Source organism: Kwoniella bestiolae, chromosome 1, assembly GCF_000512585.2.
Source record: "Kwoniella bestiolae CBS 10118 chromosome 1, complete sequence".
Lineage (NCBI taxonomy): Eukaryota > Fungi > Basidiomycota > Tremellomycetes > Tremellales > Cryptococcaceae > Kwoniella > Kwoniella bestiolae.
Genome location: NC_089241.1, coordinates 480558 through 495070, shown reverse-complemented (window position 1 = coordinate 495070; position 14513 = coordinate 480558). Strand labels below are relative to the sequence as shown.

Below are 14513 nucleotides of genomic sequence, written 5' to 3'. Positions count from 1 at the left end.
ACAGGTCCCTTCTACGTCTTCGCGTTGTTCCTCCCTCCATACTTCTCTGGATGACATAATACGTCAGGCATGACTTATGTCTGCTAACTTGCCATACAATACTTGCCTTCGATGGACCAGTCAAGTACAAACAATAGAAATGAGGGAGAGAGAGAGGCGCAAAAACTACAGCACTCGGGATTCCCAACTGGTCCCCTACGTTGGTACTAACCGAGCGATACCCAGGTTAAATTGCGCAGATCTGACGGGATGCGATGTTTTCTAGAGTCTATGACCGTAGATACAAGCTTGGCCCATCATGTGTAGACATGTCATGCAGAAGGTGAAAGCGTCGAGAGGAAAGCCAGGCTGTTCCAACATCCACGGCATATGAGACAGGAATGAATATGGCAAAAGACCGACCAAAGTAAGAAATACATATCTGACCATCTGATTATATTGCATGTCCCCTCGTGTTTGCTGATCCTGTCATATGACATGTGAAGACCCTGTTGTCATTACTAACATTGCACTTGTGTTTGGTTTGTCTTCTTGTTCAATATCCCATCGTCCTATGTATCACGTACAGTACTCTGTCTACTGATCATCTCCAGGCGGAGCGATTACCACAAACCTACCCCAAATTCATTCTCCCCTCCCTCCTCCCATCCCAATTCCTTCCTCGCCCGCTGGTCCACAACAACAGGCATCATCTGCATCTGCATCTGCACCGTTCCTCCCCTGTCCGGATCCTCGTACCGACCCTTGGTAGGCGACGAACCAGGCGAAGCATCGTTGAAGTGATACGGTAAGACCCCTTGCCCCTGTCCCTGTCCCTGGCCATGTTGTTGTTCTAATATAAACTGGACGTCGTGTCTGCTGACCAGGGAGTGGATGATAGAATGGAAGTATAATGGACCGATCATCCAGACGGGTACTCTGGAGAAGTTGCCCATTGTGAGGTTCTCGATGCTGCCGAAGATTAGGAGGAGTAAGGTGACTGTGACGGGGGGAAGCCTGTCAAGCCAAACGAAAAGGTCAAGGTCAGCCAGACTGAATAAGTCAGAAATATCGAGTGTCGTTTCCAGGCGAGCAAGTGGATGGTGTCTTCTGCACGACCTGCTTGTCACGGCATGAGAAGCAGCAGTGAGAAGCTACTCACATAGTCTCGAATGTCAACATCAACAACTTCCTCATCAGGGACGTAGCAGCAGCTTTGATCTCGTCTTTGCTCTTGATCAAGGCATATGTCACTGATAACGAGCCATTAGCAACACGCAAGCCTACCCCTATCAAGAGATGATCATAAACGATTTGCTAATGGGATTTGCACCTCGTCTACTGTACAGTCCTATGGTGCGGTGGATTGAAGAAGAGAAACCAGACCTACTGGTCGCACAAACACATAGATCGGTGGCTACCGAAACAGCCGTCCAAGCTATAACCCAATTATTCACGTTGGTGATCCATCCCTTGAGATCGCCAGTTCCTGAAGGGAGTCTAAATCCTGTACAGACGGTACTACCATCATACATGATCTGTCAGTTCATTCGGTCGGAACCCACACTACAGTCCACTACTGTAGCAAGGACTTGCTCTCCGAGGAGATCACTCACGCCAGACAGATTGCGAAACTTGCTAGACTCAATACACCCAATGTAGGTACCAGTGTCCGTCTGTGACCTCGGAGCTGGAAGTCGTAATATGTCAGCAATATAGTTCAACTTTGGGATGTAATTCCGCATCATGCATGTTTGAGCTGACGTCTAGTCCAACCACGGACGGTACAGTACAGCTACAAGAGGTGACCGCTCTGCAAGCTGTAAACTGACTCACCTTGATAGCTCTCCTGGAGAAATAAAAAGCAGCCGCCAAATTATATATCCCCACGAACAACAACACCGTCATATCTGCGTAGACATCTTTCTCTAGGACGATGTACACCGCCGTAGCTGCTTTGTCTATGAACATGTATGTTTGCCAGAGGTTCAGGCCGAATTGACCGCTGTGTGAGATGGAGGGGGCGATATTAGCCCGATGAGATATCTGAGGCAGATCCGACAAGCTGAAGTGGTATCTGGAGAGTGGGAGCAAGAGAGGAAGACACACTCACATACATCCACATGTTCCCAATGCTACGAAAGCCAATGTCCAGCGCGTATCGTGTAGTCTGAAGTGCTCGTAGTATCTGTACACCTATCGTACGTCAGAATCGTCAGTTTTGTGCCGATAGTCTGAGATTCCAAGAAGGTAGCCTGTCGAGGGAGAGAATGAAATGCAAAACGTGAGTCACACTCACCTGAGATAAGATAGCACCCAGTACAATACCCTCCAGTCCCAATCCTAGAGCGCAGTACCACTGTGTCCCATTCACATCAGCATCTATACTGCCTTTGGAACAATGACAGACGGACAGATCGGACAGGACTGGCGGTCGGTCAGACCACACTCACAGTCAGAGATCTCGCACTGGACTGTAAAGCCTGGAAGATCGCCTCGTCAATTAACTGATTGAGAGTACTCGATCCCGAGCTTGTCAGACCGTCCATGTTGAGATGTGATTACAGCTACTCAATGATCTTCCAAGCCGTACGGTGGTCCCCTGATTTTGTTGTATCGTATTAGATTGAATTGAATTGAATGATCGGAAAGATGATAAGTAAGGTAAGTTATCGGTGCACAGACATGAGTCACTGTACTGTAATGTTACACATCCATCAATCAATGGTCATTTGAATTTTCATCTTGATCTTGCGACTGAGGTGCAGGCGGAAGGAGTACCTGATCGGGGTTGACTGGATCGTATTCTCACACATATTCGACCCGTACCCCAGATCAGAGTCCTTTGTCCTTGGATCAACCTTCCCTATCCTCCTGGTGAGAGAAGAAGAAAATCCAAAGGAAAGGGAAGAGTCGCAGAGAGTTGTAGCAAGCAGAAGCGCGGTCCAAGGATTTTGTACTTGGATTTGTATTTGTATTTCTAATCTGTATGAGAGCGAAGAACGGAGACTATCAACCGAGATAACCCTTTAACCTTTTCTCCCCTCAAGGGATAGAACATTGCAAAGTCAGGCGCGGGCGGCGATTCGAAAAAAGACTAAAAAAAGTGGTACAGTTCTATGATACGCTAATCAAACGGCAAGGCGTTTTTAGGTGTGATCATTGCTTTGTACAAGGGAAGAAGCTTTTGAGCGTCATGCAATTGCAGCTCAACGAAAACGCTCAGTCGCAGGCAAGTCCCCTTTGAAGAAAGGGAACGAACGGGTCGGGTATGGGAATCGACGGACGGGGGAAGAAGGGTAGGATACTCCGGAAAGACAGGAACCGGACGCAAATTGTTCAAAATCAACTTCAGCTGACTGCGAATACAGGTGTGAGCCCTGATTGGCATGTTGTATTTTATTGGTGATTTACAAATTTAGAGTACTCGTAGAATCCATCTATAAAGCCACCTTTCCCTTCTCCATTTTCTTCCTCTTATACCAAGTCGTCCTCCCTTTACTCAACATGTATTTACACCTCGAACCCAGCCAAGCCAACCCCCAATGCGACGCGTCGACGCGTCTATAGTACAATCTTACTTCTTCTCACCGTCCAATACAATATCAGTACTCAACGTACTTCCCCCTCCCCCACTAACAGTCCTTTCCCTCCTCCCCCCTTCCCCTTCACCCTCGCCTCTAGACTGATTCGTAGTACTTGATTCCCTCTTGACAGTGTTCACAGCAGTAGAACCCGATTCATCCCTCGTGTGACCCCTTGAAGTCAAAGGGATAGATACAGAGGGCGAATCCGAGTCCATTCGCTGTGATGTCGATCGTTTCGTTCCCTTTGATGCCGATCTGGAACGTGGGGTGGGAGTGACCTTGAGTATACGTTGTACGTCTTTACGGTAGTTTAGCGATTGCAGGATTGAGGAGAAGTAGACTGGGCCGAGGATCCAGGTGATTATTCGGGAGTAGCCGGCTGCGCCAGGCAAGTCAGCTGGCGTCAGTATGAGTTCTTACTTGTGATTGGGTTGAGTGTGATCATCAGAGATAGGGGACACTCACCAAACGTTGCGCCTTGTAAAGCTACGACGACCACATTGACGATGTTCAACACCACCGGACCAGCCCTACTAACAGCGATAAGTCACGGTCTATCACCTCCCAGTCCAGTCGAGATAGATCAACCAACATAGTCTCATATGTCAGTTTCAACAACAACCTCAACAACGTAGTCTCTGTCCTCTGGAAACCGTCCTTCTCCTTCAACAACATGATCGTCACTGGCACGGATCAGAAACACCGTATCAGCTCAATCCTTTAGGCTCAATAAAGACAGACAAGTGAAGTTCAGCCGACTCACTCAGCGCGCAAACTAAAATATCCTGTACCAAAGCGATCGCAGCCCAGATGACAATCAATCGATTATCCGTCTTACGCCATGAATCGTACTTCATCAGATTCTCGGGGGAAGGGTTGGTAGCGAGTGAAGGGAGCATGTATCCTTTTATTGCGACTCTGCGACATGTGGAGATGAGATCAGCTCCCCTGATCAATGGTAAGGTCGCCCTTTTGAGTGAGGAATGGATAGATGATTTGGTTACTTTACTCACCCTAAACTCAAGCCCAAACTCGAAAAGATACCAACAATCAAAGGAATAGCCAACCAGATTTTCTTTTTCGACAACTGATTCCGGCCAAGAGGGAGTTCATCAGTACGACGCCTTTCTCTCTTTCCTTCGACCATCACCAGTCTGAGCTGAAGGAATGTAATGTAATAACTCACCAGCCAAGCCCTCCTGCCGAAGAATCCAGCAGCTACGAAATTCAGTATACCGACGATAACCAGTACGGTCATATTACATCGTATATCGCCGATGATGACGGTGAGGAGCTGGGTGGCAGCTCGGTCGATGAGTCTGTATGTCTGAGGTCAAGTCATACAAGACACATCAGCCAAGAGAAACGGGTACAACTCAGGCGGAAGAGTGTTCGAATTTCCAGGTAAACGTCCATTCCGAAAGGTATGTGTGTGAGATCACTCACCTGCCAGAGGTTCATACCGAACTGAGCGCTATCAAGTGATATCCATTGATCAGATCCCTTGCGATATGATGTGATTTGGATAAGGGCGGTCTAGCTCACAACAAAGTAGCAGCACCAAGTACGATCCCGCCCACAGCCCAGAGCGGGTCCGAGCGCCAAAAAGCTGAGAGGTATTTGGTGGTCTGTCCAGAGAGCAGGACGAGTCAGCCAATGTACTGATTATCCTTTCCCCCCAATTGTAAAGATTCCTGTTACTTCGCATGGCACGAGGTAGAATACAACTCACCTGAACGAGGATGATACCAAGCATCAATCCCTCGATGGCAGCCGCACAAGCTGATGAGAACTGCCGTCGCCGATTGAAGTGTCAGTACTGTATATATATCCTGGGAGAGAGGATCACTCACCGTCAAACTCCTTGGAGTAGTTTTGATGAACAAATAGATAAGTGCGCTCAGATCTCTTTGAGGGAGTGAGGTGGGAATGGGAAGCATGGTGAGGTTGATATTGGGGTGGTATCAACTATTTCGAATGGAGAAAAGAATTTTTGTGGTAGACTGTGACGCTGAAATGTCATGAGCGAGAGAGGGGGAGAGAGAGAGACAGAGAATGGACCAGTCAAGGTATATTTTATATGTGTACGTGCATCTGTATATCCTTTTGTATTAGCATCCCTTTCATCGCCTAATCAATAATTAAGATCAAAGCCATGCTTCTTTTTTAAAGCCATGCTTCTTTTTTCATTCAATATGACAATATAACTTTATCCGTCAATATATAGTTGCGCCCTACACCTATGATTTGATGGTGAATATCATCATGATCATGCTATTGACACGTTGCAAATCACTATCACAAGTATACTGTATAAAGGAATGATGATCATTCCTGTGTGAGTCAGGTACAGTGCACCACATTCCTCGTTATTTCCACCATCAATCATCCAACATCACGATGCAGGGAATGATGCAAAATCATCATCATCAGCAATATCGTCCCTCCCTCTAGCGGATTGAACGACCTGTTAGATATACAGTACTGTAACGACCGATTGTACCAGTGACCTCACTCGAGTTCACGCCAGTTGACCAGAGCCTCAAGGAAGCGAATAAGGGCCGATTTATGTGAATGGCCTGAATGATGTCAACAGCAGCCTCCTTTATCTGATGGAACCTTGATCTCGCTTCGAATTTGATCTGACAAATAGGGTCAACCGGAAGGAGGGTGAGGGTGAGAGGTATCCCCCAGCCACTCAAAGTTCACGTATACACACAGCATCCGTTCGACATGGCACATTGGAAATCGAAATCGAAAAGAAAAGCAACCAAACCTCACAGAGATCCTTTCTCTTGGGAAATCATCAAAAGCACACGTCCTGATATATCGTGACAATACAAACAATCTAAGTATATACAATGAATCAAACCCCTCGTCTTATCTCCTCACTCCTGATCCTCTCCCCACCCTTTCACAGCCCCCTCTCCAACCAACACCTGCTGATCTATCACTTCACCCGAAGTTAGTCTTTTATACGTCTCGATCTTCTCTCCATATGCTGATATGTTGTATATCCTCACTCGTCTTTCAAATCCTAGATGACCATATCCAGAATACGACGAGCCTCCGTCAAAGCATGTCCTATACACCACCGATAATGCATCATCATCATCAGCTCACTCACTCTTCAACACCTGAATCATCCCATTTTGAGATCAACCGTAATTCCAGAAAACACATTACACTCACCAGATCCCATCGGTCCTCCTGCACTTATCGGTATTATGATTGTGCCCATGACCCAGCACTTTCACCTCGCTCTTCTTCTTCCTCTTCCTTCCCGTACCCTCCTCTTCTTCCGAAGGTTCAGGCTCATATTCGTACGTCGCTTTGATAGCATTATAGAAAAATCCACCATTATGTTTAGAATTCCCCTGCCCATCCATCGATACGCCCACGTCCAATCTCTCAAGATCCTCATCAGATACGAACGAGGGTTTATCCACATCCATATATGCCTCAGGGAGGGGGATATGGAACCACATCATGGCGTTGGGTTTTGCCAGTGTCTTGTCATTTTCATCTCGTTGAGCCAGTCTGGCTGGTTTGGATCGTTTGGAGGCGGACCAAATATCACCTAGGTCCCATCCCCCATCTGGTTGGAAGGGCCGGGAAATTGGTTTGATCGATGCTGAGACGTTGCGGTACCATTCTATCTGGGATCTAAGTTTGACGATGGAGGTGTCAGCTCAACGTTAGGCAGGAGAGATTCAACCTTTGAGCTGATTATAGTGACTTTGTACGTACTCTTTCAAATAATCATAATCCGGTACTTTCCACGGTAATTTCTGCTTCTGACGAGCATGGGAGTCAAGGAAGTACAACGTGAAGATGTGCATGTTTGCGCTGCAATACCGATCCAACAGATTAGCTGGAGCGTAATTTTCATCAAACGATGAACGATAAAGCAGCAGCGTACCCATCAGCAGAATGTAATTTGATATAATCTATCCCAAACAAATCAGGATCAGCTGTCCATCTACTGAAAACTCCATCGCACGCCAGCTCACAATTCCCAACACCATCAACATCCCTCGGACCAGCCCTAGCCAAAGAATAAGGCAAATGCTGCAAAGCCCTCATCTGTTCCGCCCGATCTCCAGCAATCTCACTATCGTGATTACCTATAATCTCGATCGTATCAGCTTGTTATGAACCTTTCGTTCAGGATGATTCCAACGCTGAAGGCTCACCAAAGATAGCTACCCAGGGGATCTCTCGCTCGATCACTGGTTTAGCGAATTTAGCGAGGACAGAGCGGGAATCGTAGCTTGTACTTTGCCCGTTGAGCTGATCGCCTGAAAAGACCTACGGGCGTAAAAAGCAGAGGTTTAGCGTAGCTCATAATTGTCGTTCGAACAACAACGACTCTACACTAGGTAATGATGATGTACATAGAGAGATTAGGCAGCTCACCACTAAATCAGGTTTCTCAGCATCCAAAGCCTCACCAAGCCACTGAGCTGTATCTGAATCTCCTGAACAGGGTGTCTTATCTGTATCTTTGCACTGCCCCTCGCCGACAGAATAATGCAGATCTGCGACTGCATCGTTGGCAAAATATCAGCTTTCTAACATCAATTATGAAGTCACCACGTAGCTCACTCTGCATGATCTTGAATGTCCCGTCTTTATGAAACTTGGGTACTTGCGCTCTAGGGGCGACTACAATCGCGTCAAAGAATTAGCTATAGCGTCTTTGCAGCTTATTAGATTCTCCTCCCAGCTATAGATCGTGACTGCTTGAATGGCAGAACCACCAAGATATGGATATACTTGAGAAACACCCCGAATGACGACACTCACCAGGATTCCCCCGTCTAACAGCCATGCCCACACTCTCCCACTTCCCTGCCTTACTCTCCGTAATCTTCCCCCCCTGTACCCTCTCAAACCCGAAAAACGGATCATCGTCGCCATAGATGATATCTACCTCGGTGATGTAATCTCCATATTCCACTGTATTCAATTCACCAGATTGGATCTCCTTCACACCGCCTGTGGGAGTTTCACCAGAATCTTCGGGGATGGATTCTTCGGTGGAATTGTCGGTGACTTGTCATCAAGATTATCTACATCAGCCAAATCTCGATGAAGAGTGATGAGGAAGATGGATTGATTCGAGGAATTGGACGTCTTCCATTTGTTCAAGAAGCACAGTACACAACAAGACAAAGAAAGATAGTCTAATCTAGCATGTAGATATACTCCATTTCACACTATGTCCTCAAAAAGAGAAGATACCAGATAAGATGTAAATGCCGACTCACCTTGCCTCTTCCATACATCATCCCACCCTTGACTCTTGGTCCTATACCAAATCCTCTCTTCGGGTCGACTGGGCCATACTCCAGAATGCAGGTTCCCCGTGGCCTTCTGCCATCCACCGTTCTCCAGATCGTATTGTAATTCTTTGGACGGAGGTTCAGGAACGATTTGTAGGTCTGTTATGAGATCTGCGTCTAGTCGTCTGGTCCTTCGGTAGTAGATGTTTAGGTACCTTCAGTGGAGAATGAATTGGATTGATCAGTTGTCCATATATGCTCTGGATGGAGGTGATGTACACTCATAGTGTATGAGAGATATTCCCGAGGACATCCCCGCAGGAGAAGCGCAGAGAAGAGACCAGGACAGATAACCCACCACAACCCCGTCCTCAAATTCAGATCCCTCTCCACCCTCACCCACTTGCCTTTCAACTTATCCAGCTCGGGTGTCGTCTCGGGTTGACAAGATTCTGGGAAGATGTATGGAGGGAAGTAGCACGGAGAGACTGCTATTTCCGTTACTGCGAGATCGTACAAAGGAGCAAAGAACATATCAGCATGTATTTCATTTTGTCCGGCGCTGATTGTTGAAGACGAGCGACGATCCTCGAAGGAAATGATTGTACGAGACCTAGTCTCCCCGAGCAGCATCCATCGAGTGTTTTACGAGAAAAGTGAACATCAGGATAGGATAGTCCTTTATCACTCACATCCAGTAGTATGCAAAGCCAGCGGGTCCTATCCCATCAATCAGAGTCAGCTATATAAACTTCCGGAAGGTAAGAAATGATGAGCTCACCCAATTCTCAATAGGTATACTCCCCATATACGTCTGATTGGCATCTCCAATATCCAGTACCTCACTCCCGCTCCCACTCCCGCTATTGGAAGATGAAGAGATCTCAACGATATCCCAGCTCTGCCAACCCAATCTCTGCTTTGCCGCCGGACTCTTAAAATGCGATAAGAGCGAATAAGAGACCAGCCCAAATGATAGGATGAGGATTAGTAGTACGATGGGGAGGACGGAGCGGAGGTATAGGAAGGGAGGGGGTTTGTACCGCGAAGAGTTGGTCTGTAGGCGGGGCATCGTCAGTTGATGTTTGTTGCTAAGTTGAGATGAGGTTGAAGTAGGGTTCGAGTCGAAGATATGATTTTGGTGATGGAATGCAAGTTGGCATACGAACAGAGGTGAGGATGAGGATGGGAGTTTGGAGCAGATAGAGGGTTGAGTCGTAGTTGAGATGCAGGATGGGAGAGGCAAGACATGAAAGGAAGGATAAGTACTCTCTCCAAGTACTCGTAGTATTCGTAAGTGAAGATGCAAAGTGGAGGTTACAGTTCAGGTGTTCAAACGTTCATTCCGTCATTACTCGTATCTCACTCTTGCTGTCATCCCTCATTCATGTAAGTTGAATGCATACCGATTCATCGATATGAGCTAGTGAAACCATGTCCAACCAAGAGAGATAGAGAGTGAGAATATGAAGATCATCATGGTTCAATGTTCATCGTTCATTTCATGTCTATACAAGACCCATCTATTCACTAGATATACACTCCTTAATTCATCTAACTAGAAGTGCAAGGATGATCACTCAACCATCATCTCATCTTTCACCCCCTCCCCCTCCTTCTCCCCCTCATCCTGCTCCTTCAACCGCAATTCAAACTCCTCCTTCCACCCATCTCTCAATTCCGGTTGAGCCAGAGCAGCCCAATTCCATATTTTGGGCTTGATCAATAACCCCCTATTACCCTGTAATCTCACTGCTATGCCCTCTTTCAATAGGTGAATATCATCGAATGATCGTTCGAGTACCACTTCTCCATCCTCTGTGGTGGATGGTTTGAGGAGGTCGAATAGGGGATTATCAATTGATGAGGTAGAAGATAATGATAGTTTGTATCTATATCAAGTATGTCAGTTAGTACGGTAGCTCATATAGATTGCTATGATAAGTCAATAAGGTAAGATGCAACTTACTCTTTAGCTTCATCGGTAGTTTGGAATACCAGGGTATGACTCCATAATGTCCTATCTGCAGTTTCGAGGGGAGACTTCAACCAATCGTCGAACGCTTCAGGGGTATATACGAAGCTACCCCGATCAACCGATCAAAAACCATAAGCACACATTCCCTTCCCACTTTCAGACAAGCGAGTAGAAGTCACTCACCCGATCGATTCAGTATCACCCGATTTCACCCCAGGCACCCGCGTGCAGAACATTATACTATCATTGACCCCGTCCTCGACCGCCAAAGAAGCATCTTCGATTTGAACATCACCACCCTCGGTGGAAATAGCAGCAAGGGGTGAAACAAGTTGTCGTTGTCTTGCCCATTCTGAAATCACGGATTTACGTTTCCTAGTCTTCAAATATCTCTTATCGACCTGTAACCATCCAACAGCCAGCACATCAGCGTGCTGCACCTCTCACCAGTCATGTAGTATGAACAAATCATGCAAGGCAGAAGCGGACGAAAACAAAAAACCCACAGCTATCCTCTCAGCCCTCTCCACAACGATACTACTCCCATCATGACCGTTTCCCCAACCTCTTGTCCTAACCCCATTCCTCTCAGTGGCGGTATACCTAATCAGCCGTGGGACCAATCGAACAGTAACATTAATGATATCTTGATCTCTCGGGTTCTTGCCTTTTCGTTGTTCTCCATTAATACCTTGAGCAGGGTTGGACCATCTCAACCACCCCGCATGAACCAGGATCAACCCCAAATCCGAATCATCCGTATAAACGTCTGTCCCCCAGATCTTCCTCCGTCCATCTCCAAGTTCAGACCCGGATCCAGTGGGAGGGGCAGAGGATGATTCGTCCCATCCGTTCTCTCCTCGGACTTTCCAATCCTCCCCTAAGAACCCGCCACCAATCCTAACGATTATCAAACCCCCCTCATTGTCAGCCGTACATTCCCCACTCTTCGCTAATGTCCATTCGGATCCCGTGTAAACCTGGTTCGAAATCACTTTATTCAAATCTGGAACACTCTTCAACCACTGTTCCACCTGACTTGAGCCGACCTCTGGCCATTGTCTCACGGGGTTGGTGAGGCTACTCCAATTCTTCTCTTTGGGCGGTACACCCGTAGATACATTATGGTTGATATCGGCTTTCTTCTCTTCCTCCTTTCTCCTCTTGGAGGCTTTCGCATTACTAGTTCTGCGATGGGCATTCTGAGCTTCTTCAACGGCTGCATCCATTCGCGGTCGCTTGTCCCGAGGGGTGTATTGGTACTCCCTAGGCTCGGCTTTGTACCCGTACGGTCTGGGTTCGCGGGACGGCGCGACCTGCTGAATCACCGATGATCCCTCACCTGTCGTGGAGGGTGCAGGGGCAGTTGAATCTCTAGGCTCAGGTTGATGAATTACTTCGATATGTCTAGTGAGACTTGGCTTCTCATTGGTGGTCGCAGGGGTTTGTCTCCAGTTGGGTTCACTTGGACGTTGCTGGGCGGTTGTCGTAGTGGTCGAGTTAGATCGAGGAGGTTGGAAAGCCTCGACACCATATGCCGTGGAAGTTGCATTTCCAGGTGCATTTCCAGGTCCAGCAGCAGCCCCAGAGATCCGTTCTCTCTCCCTTTCTCGCTCTTTCACCCAGTCCGCAAATCTATCTTCCTTCTCCTTCTCAGCTTTCGCTCTAGCTTCGGCCGCCTCCTTCTGAGATCGTTTTCTCCCCTCCTCCCTTTTCTCAAGCATCTCACGCTCCCTCTCTCGATCAGCCCATCTAGGTCCAAAGGCTCCATACCCTCCGAATCCACCTAGACCGAATCCGCCAAATGACCCGGGATACCCTGGCCCACCGAAACCACTATACGAAGGGAAGGGCGCACGGGTGCTCTGTGAGGAAGATGCAGTAGAGTTGGAAGGTGGGGCGTTCTTCGAGGGAGGGGCAGAGGTTGCGGTGGTCGGAGAGATGGTAGCATCTCTATCTCGAGGTAGAGCGGTAGTTTGGATTCGTGAGACTGGCGATCGCTGCCCTTCCCTTGATCTGGCAGCTTCGTTCAGTGATGGTGGTGCTCCATATAACGATCGAGCGCTTGCCGCTGTTTGGGAGGTAGTTTTGACGGGGCTCTTTGGTCCGACAGGAAGAGGTTCATTGCCTCTTGCACTAGATCCACTGGGTGTTCGTCGATGACCCGATGCGGAGGTGGCAGATTCTGGTCCAGAAGGTGCGTTGGGGGTAGCAGCGATCGACGTGCTGGTTGATCGTTCTCTAGCATCCCTTTCGAAAGGTGAAGGGAGAGACCTAGTACCCAGAGAGCCGAAAGAGGGTAGAGGGAGATTGGGTCGAGGTGTACTGCCCGTAGCGGACGTAGCGCTTGCAGGAGGGATTTGAGGGGAGATTGATGGTTTGCCAGCTGAATTAGCTGAGTTGGGCGCAGCGAGGGTACGAGCTGTGGTTGGTGAAGGGGGAAGGGACGGACGAGAATAGGGATTTGCTGGAGTTGCGTTTCGATGTGTAGGTGAAGTCTCGATGGAATGAGGTCTCGTGCTTCTTTCCCGTTCCCTCTCTTTCTCCCTCTCACGTTCACGTTCACGTTCCCTAGCTATCAACGCTTGCCTCTCCTTCTCCTTTTGTTCCTGGTCTCTGATATATGGCCCAGCTCCGAACAATCCATACCCTGCTCCGAGTCTGCCTAGACCTGATCCGAATCCTGGTCCCATCAAGTCTGGTTTCCTAGTTGGGGGTGCAGAACTTGCACCAGGGGTTGAGGTGGATGCGAACGGACTTTGTCTTTCTTCTCTTGGTGTGGAGTTGGCAGAGGGAGGGTTACTACCTGTTCCGGCCGAGTGATGGTGGTGGTGATGGTGATGTGGGAGATGAGATGATGCTGTCGAGGGTGTATCTGATGGTCTTGGTAATGAGGTTGAGTAGGAAGAAGAGTAAGGTGGTTTACTTTGAATATCTGTGAATGAACCGGTGTCAGCCGATTATCACGCTTCAGCTATTTGTTGTCATGGGATAATAAAACCAAGTAAGGCACGATTGGGAATAAAACCTTTTTTGTCATCATACCGTGTATGATTATCAAACTCACCTCTTGCCCTCTCTCTTTCACGTCGCTGAGCATCCGTCAGAAACTCATAGCTGGGTCTCAATCCATTCCCACTACCACCGCCAGGTGTTGTCACGGGTGTTCCATTTCTAGAGGCTGATCCTAGCTGTGAAGTGGGGACATTGGGACTGGTAGTCGCACTGCCATTAGCCGAGGTTGGCCGAGGTGGATTGGATGATGAGGGTGGTTTACCGAATGGAAGCATTGAAGACGTCGGTGAGTTGGAGGTGGATATAGGAGGTAGGAAGCTCGAAGGCATCAAAGGACGAGGTGATGCTTTTAGTGGAAGTAGGGGAAGAAAAAGTATCGCATGAAAGGAGATGCAAGGGGGGGCGAGGTGGAGGTGATGTTGTCGGTTACCTCGTTCCGAAGGGAGCTGTAGATCAATAGGAATATGTCGTGTGAAGGTGTTCAACTAGATAAATGAGGTGATAGGGATAGGTGATCACGACAAGATGGATGATCTGATATTGTGATGGTATGGTGAATGGGAAGATGTTTAGAGGACAAGAAGTAACAAGATGATAGAGATGACGTTTGATGTAGCCTGCTAAATCAATTTGATCAGATGCAAGTAACAAAACAATCTAACAGGA

General features: G+C 47.8%; 4 protein-coding genes and 1 non-coding gene across 5 annotated transcripts; all 5 read right to left on the bottom strand.

Annotated features, from left to right (window-relative positions):
* Positions 1 to 163: 163 nt before the first annotated feature.
* I302_100181 lies at positions 164 to 279 on the bottom strand. Its single transcript, XR_002022024.2, has one exon. It is a non-coding gene; the product is annotated as a 5S ribosomal RNA (ribosomal RNA).
* A 323-nt stretch (positions 280 to 602) lies between these two features.
* Positions 603 to 2528, bottom strand: I302_100180 (uncharacterized protein; the record flags this gene model as incomplete). Its single annotated transcript, XM_019190202.1, has 8 exons — positions 603 to 996; positions 1142 to 1232; positions 1370 to 1500; positions 1596 to 1669; positions 1816 to 1984; positions 2093 to 2175; positions 2279 to 2338; positions 2433 to 2528. The coding sequence occupies 8 exons, from the start codon at positions 2526 to 2528 to the stop codon at positions 603 to 605; spliced, it is 1098 nt and encodes a 365-aa protein (XP_019046950.1).
* A 1028-nt stretch (positions 2529 to 3556) lies between these two features.
* On the bottom strand, positions 3557 to 5506 carry I302_100179 (uncharacterized protein; the record flags this gene model as incomplete). The annotated part of the gene is made up of 10 exons (XM_019190201.1): positions 3557 to 3945; positions 4032 to 4096; positions 4159 to 4249; positions 4330 to 4484; positions 4580 to 4653; positions 4753 to 4893; positions 5013 to 5040; positions 5112 to 5194; positions 5299 to 5358; positions 5420 to 5506. The coding sequence occupies 10 exons, from the start codon at positions 5504 to 5506 to the stop codon at positions 3557 to 3559; spliced, it is 1173 nt and encodes a 390-aa protein (XP_019046949.1).
* Positions 5507 to 6454: 948 nt separating this feature from the next.
* Positions 6455 to 9926, bottom strand: I302_100178 (uncharacterized protein; the record flags this gene model as incomplete). The annotated part of the gene is made up of 13 exons (XM_019190200.1): positions 6455 to 6650; positions 6759 to 7232; positions 7317 to 7415; positions 7489 to 7516; positions 7580 to 7693; positions 7763 to 7877; positions 7986 to 8113; positions 8175 to 8234; positions 8376 to 8624; positions 8840 to 9069; positions 9213 to 9357; positions 9547 to 9574; positions 9636 to 9926. 13 exons carry the CDS (start codon positions 9924 to 9926, stop codon positions 6455 to 6457), a joined length of 2157 nt encoding a protein of 718 aa, XP_019046948.1.
* Positions 9927 to 10430: 504 nt separating this feature from the next.
* On the bottom strand, positions 10431 to 14176 carry I302_100177 (uncharacterized protein; the record flags this gene model as incomplete). Its single annotated transcript, XM_019190199.1, has 5 exons — positions 10431 to 10746; positions 10824 to 10937; positions 11016 to 11233; positions 11339 to 13767; positions 13900 to 14176. The coding sequence occupies 5 exons, from the start codon at positions 14174 to 14176 to the stop codon at positions 10431 to 10433; spliced, it is 3354 nt and encodes a 1117-aa protein (XP_019046947.1).
* Between the last annotated feature and the right edge of the window lie 337 nt (positions 14177 to 14513).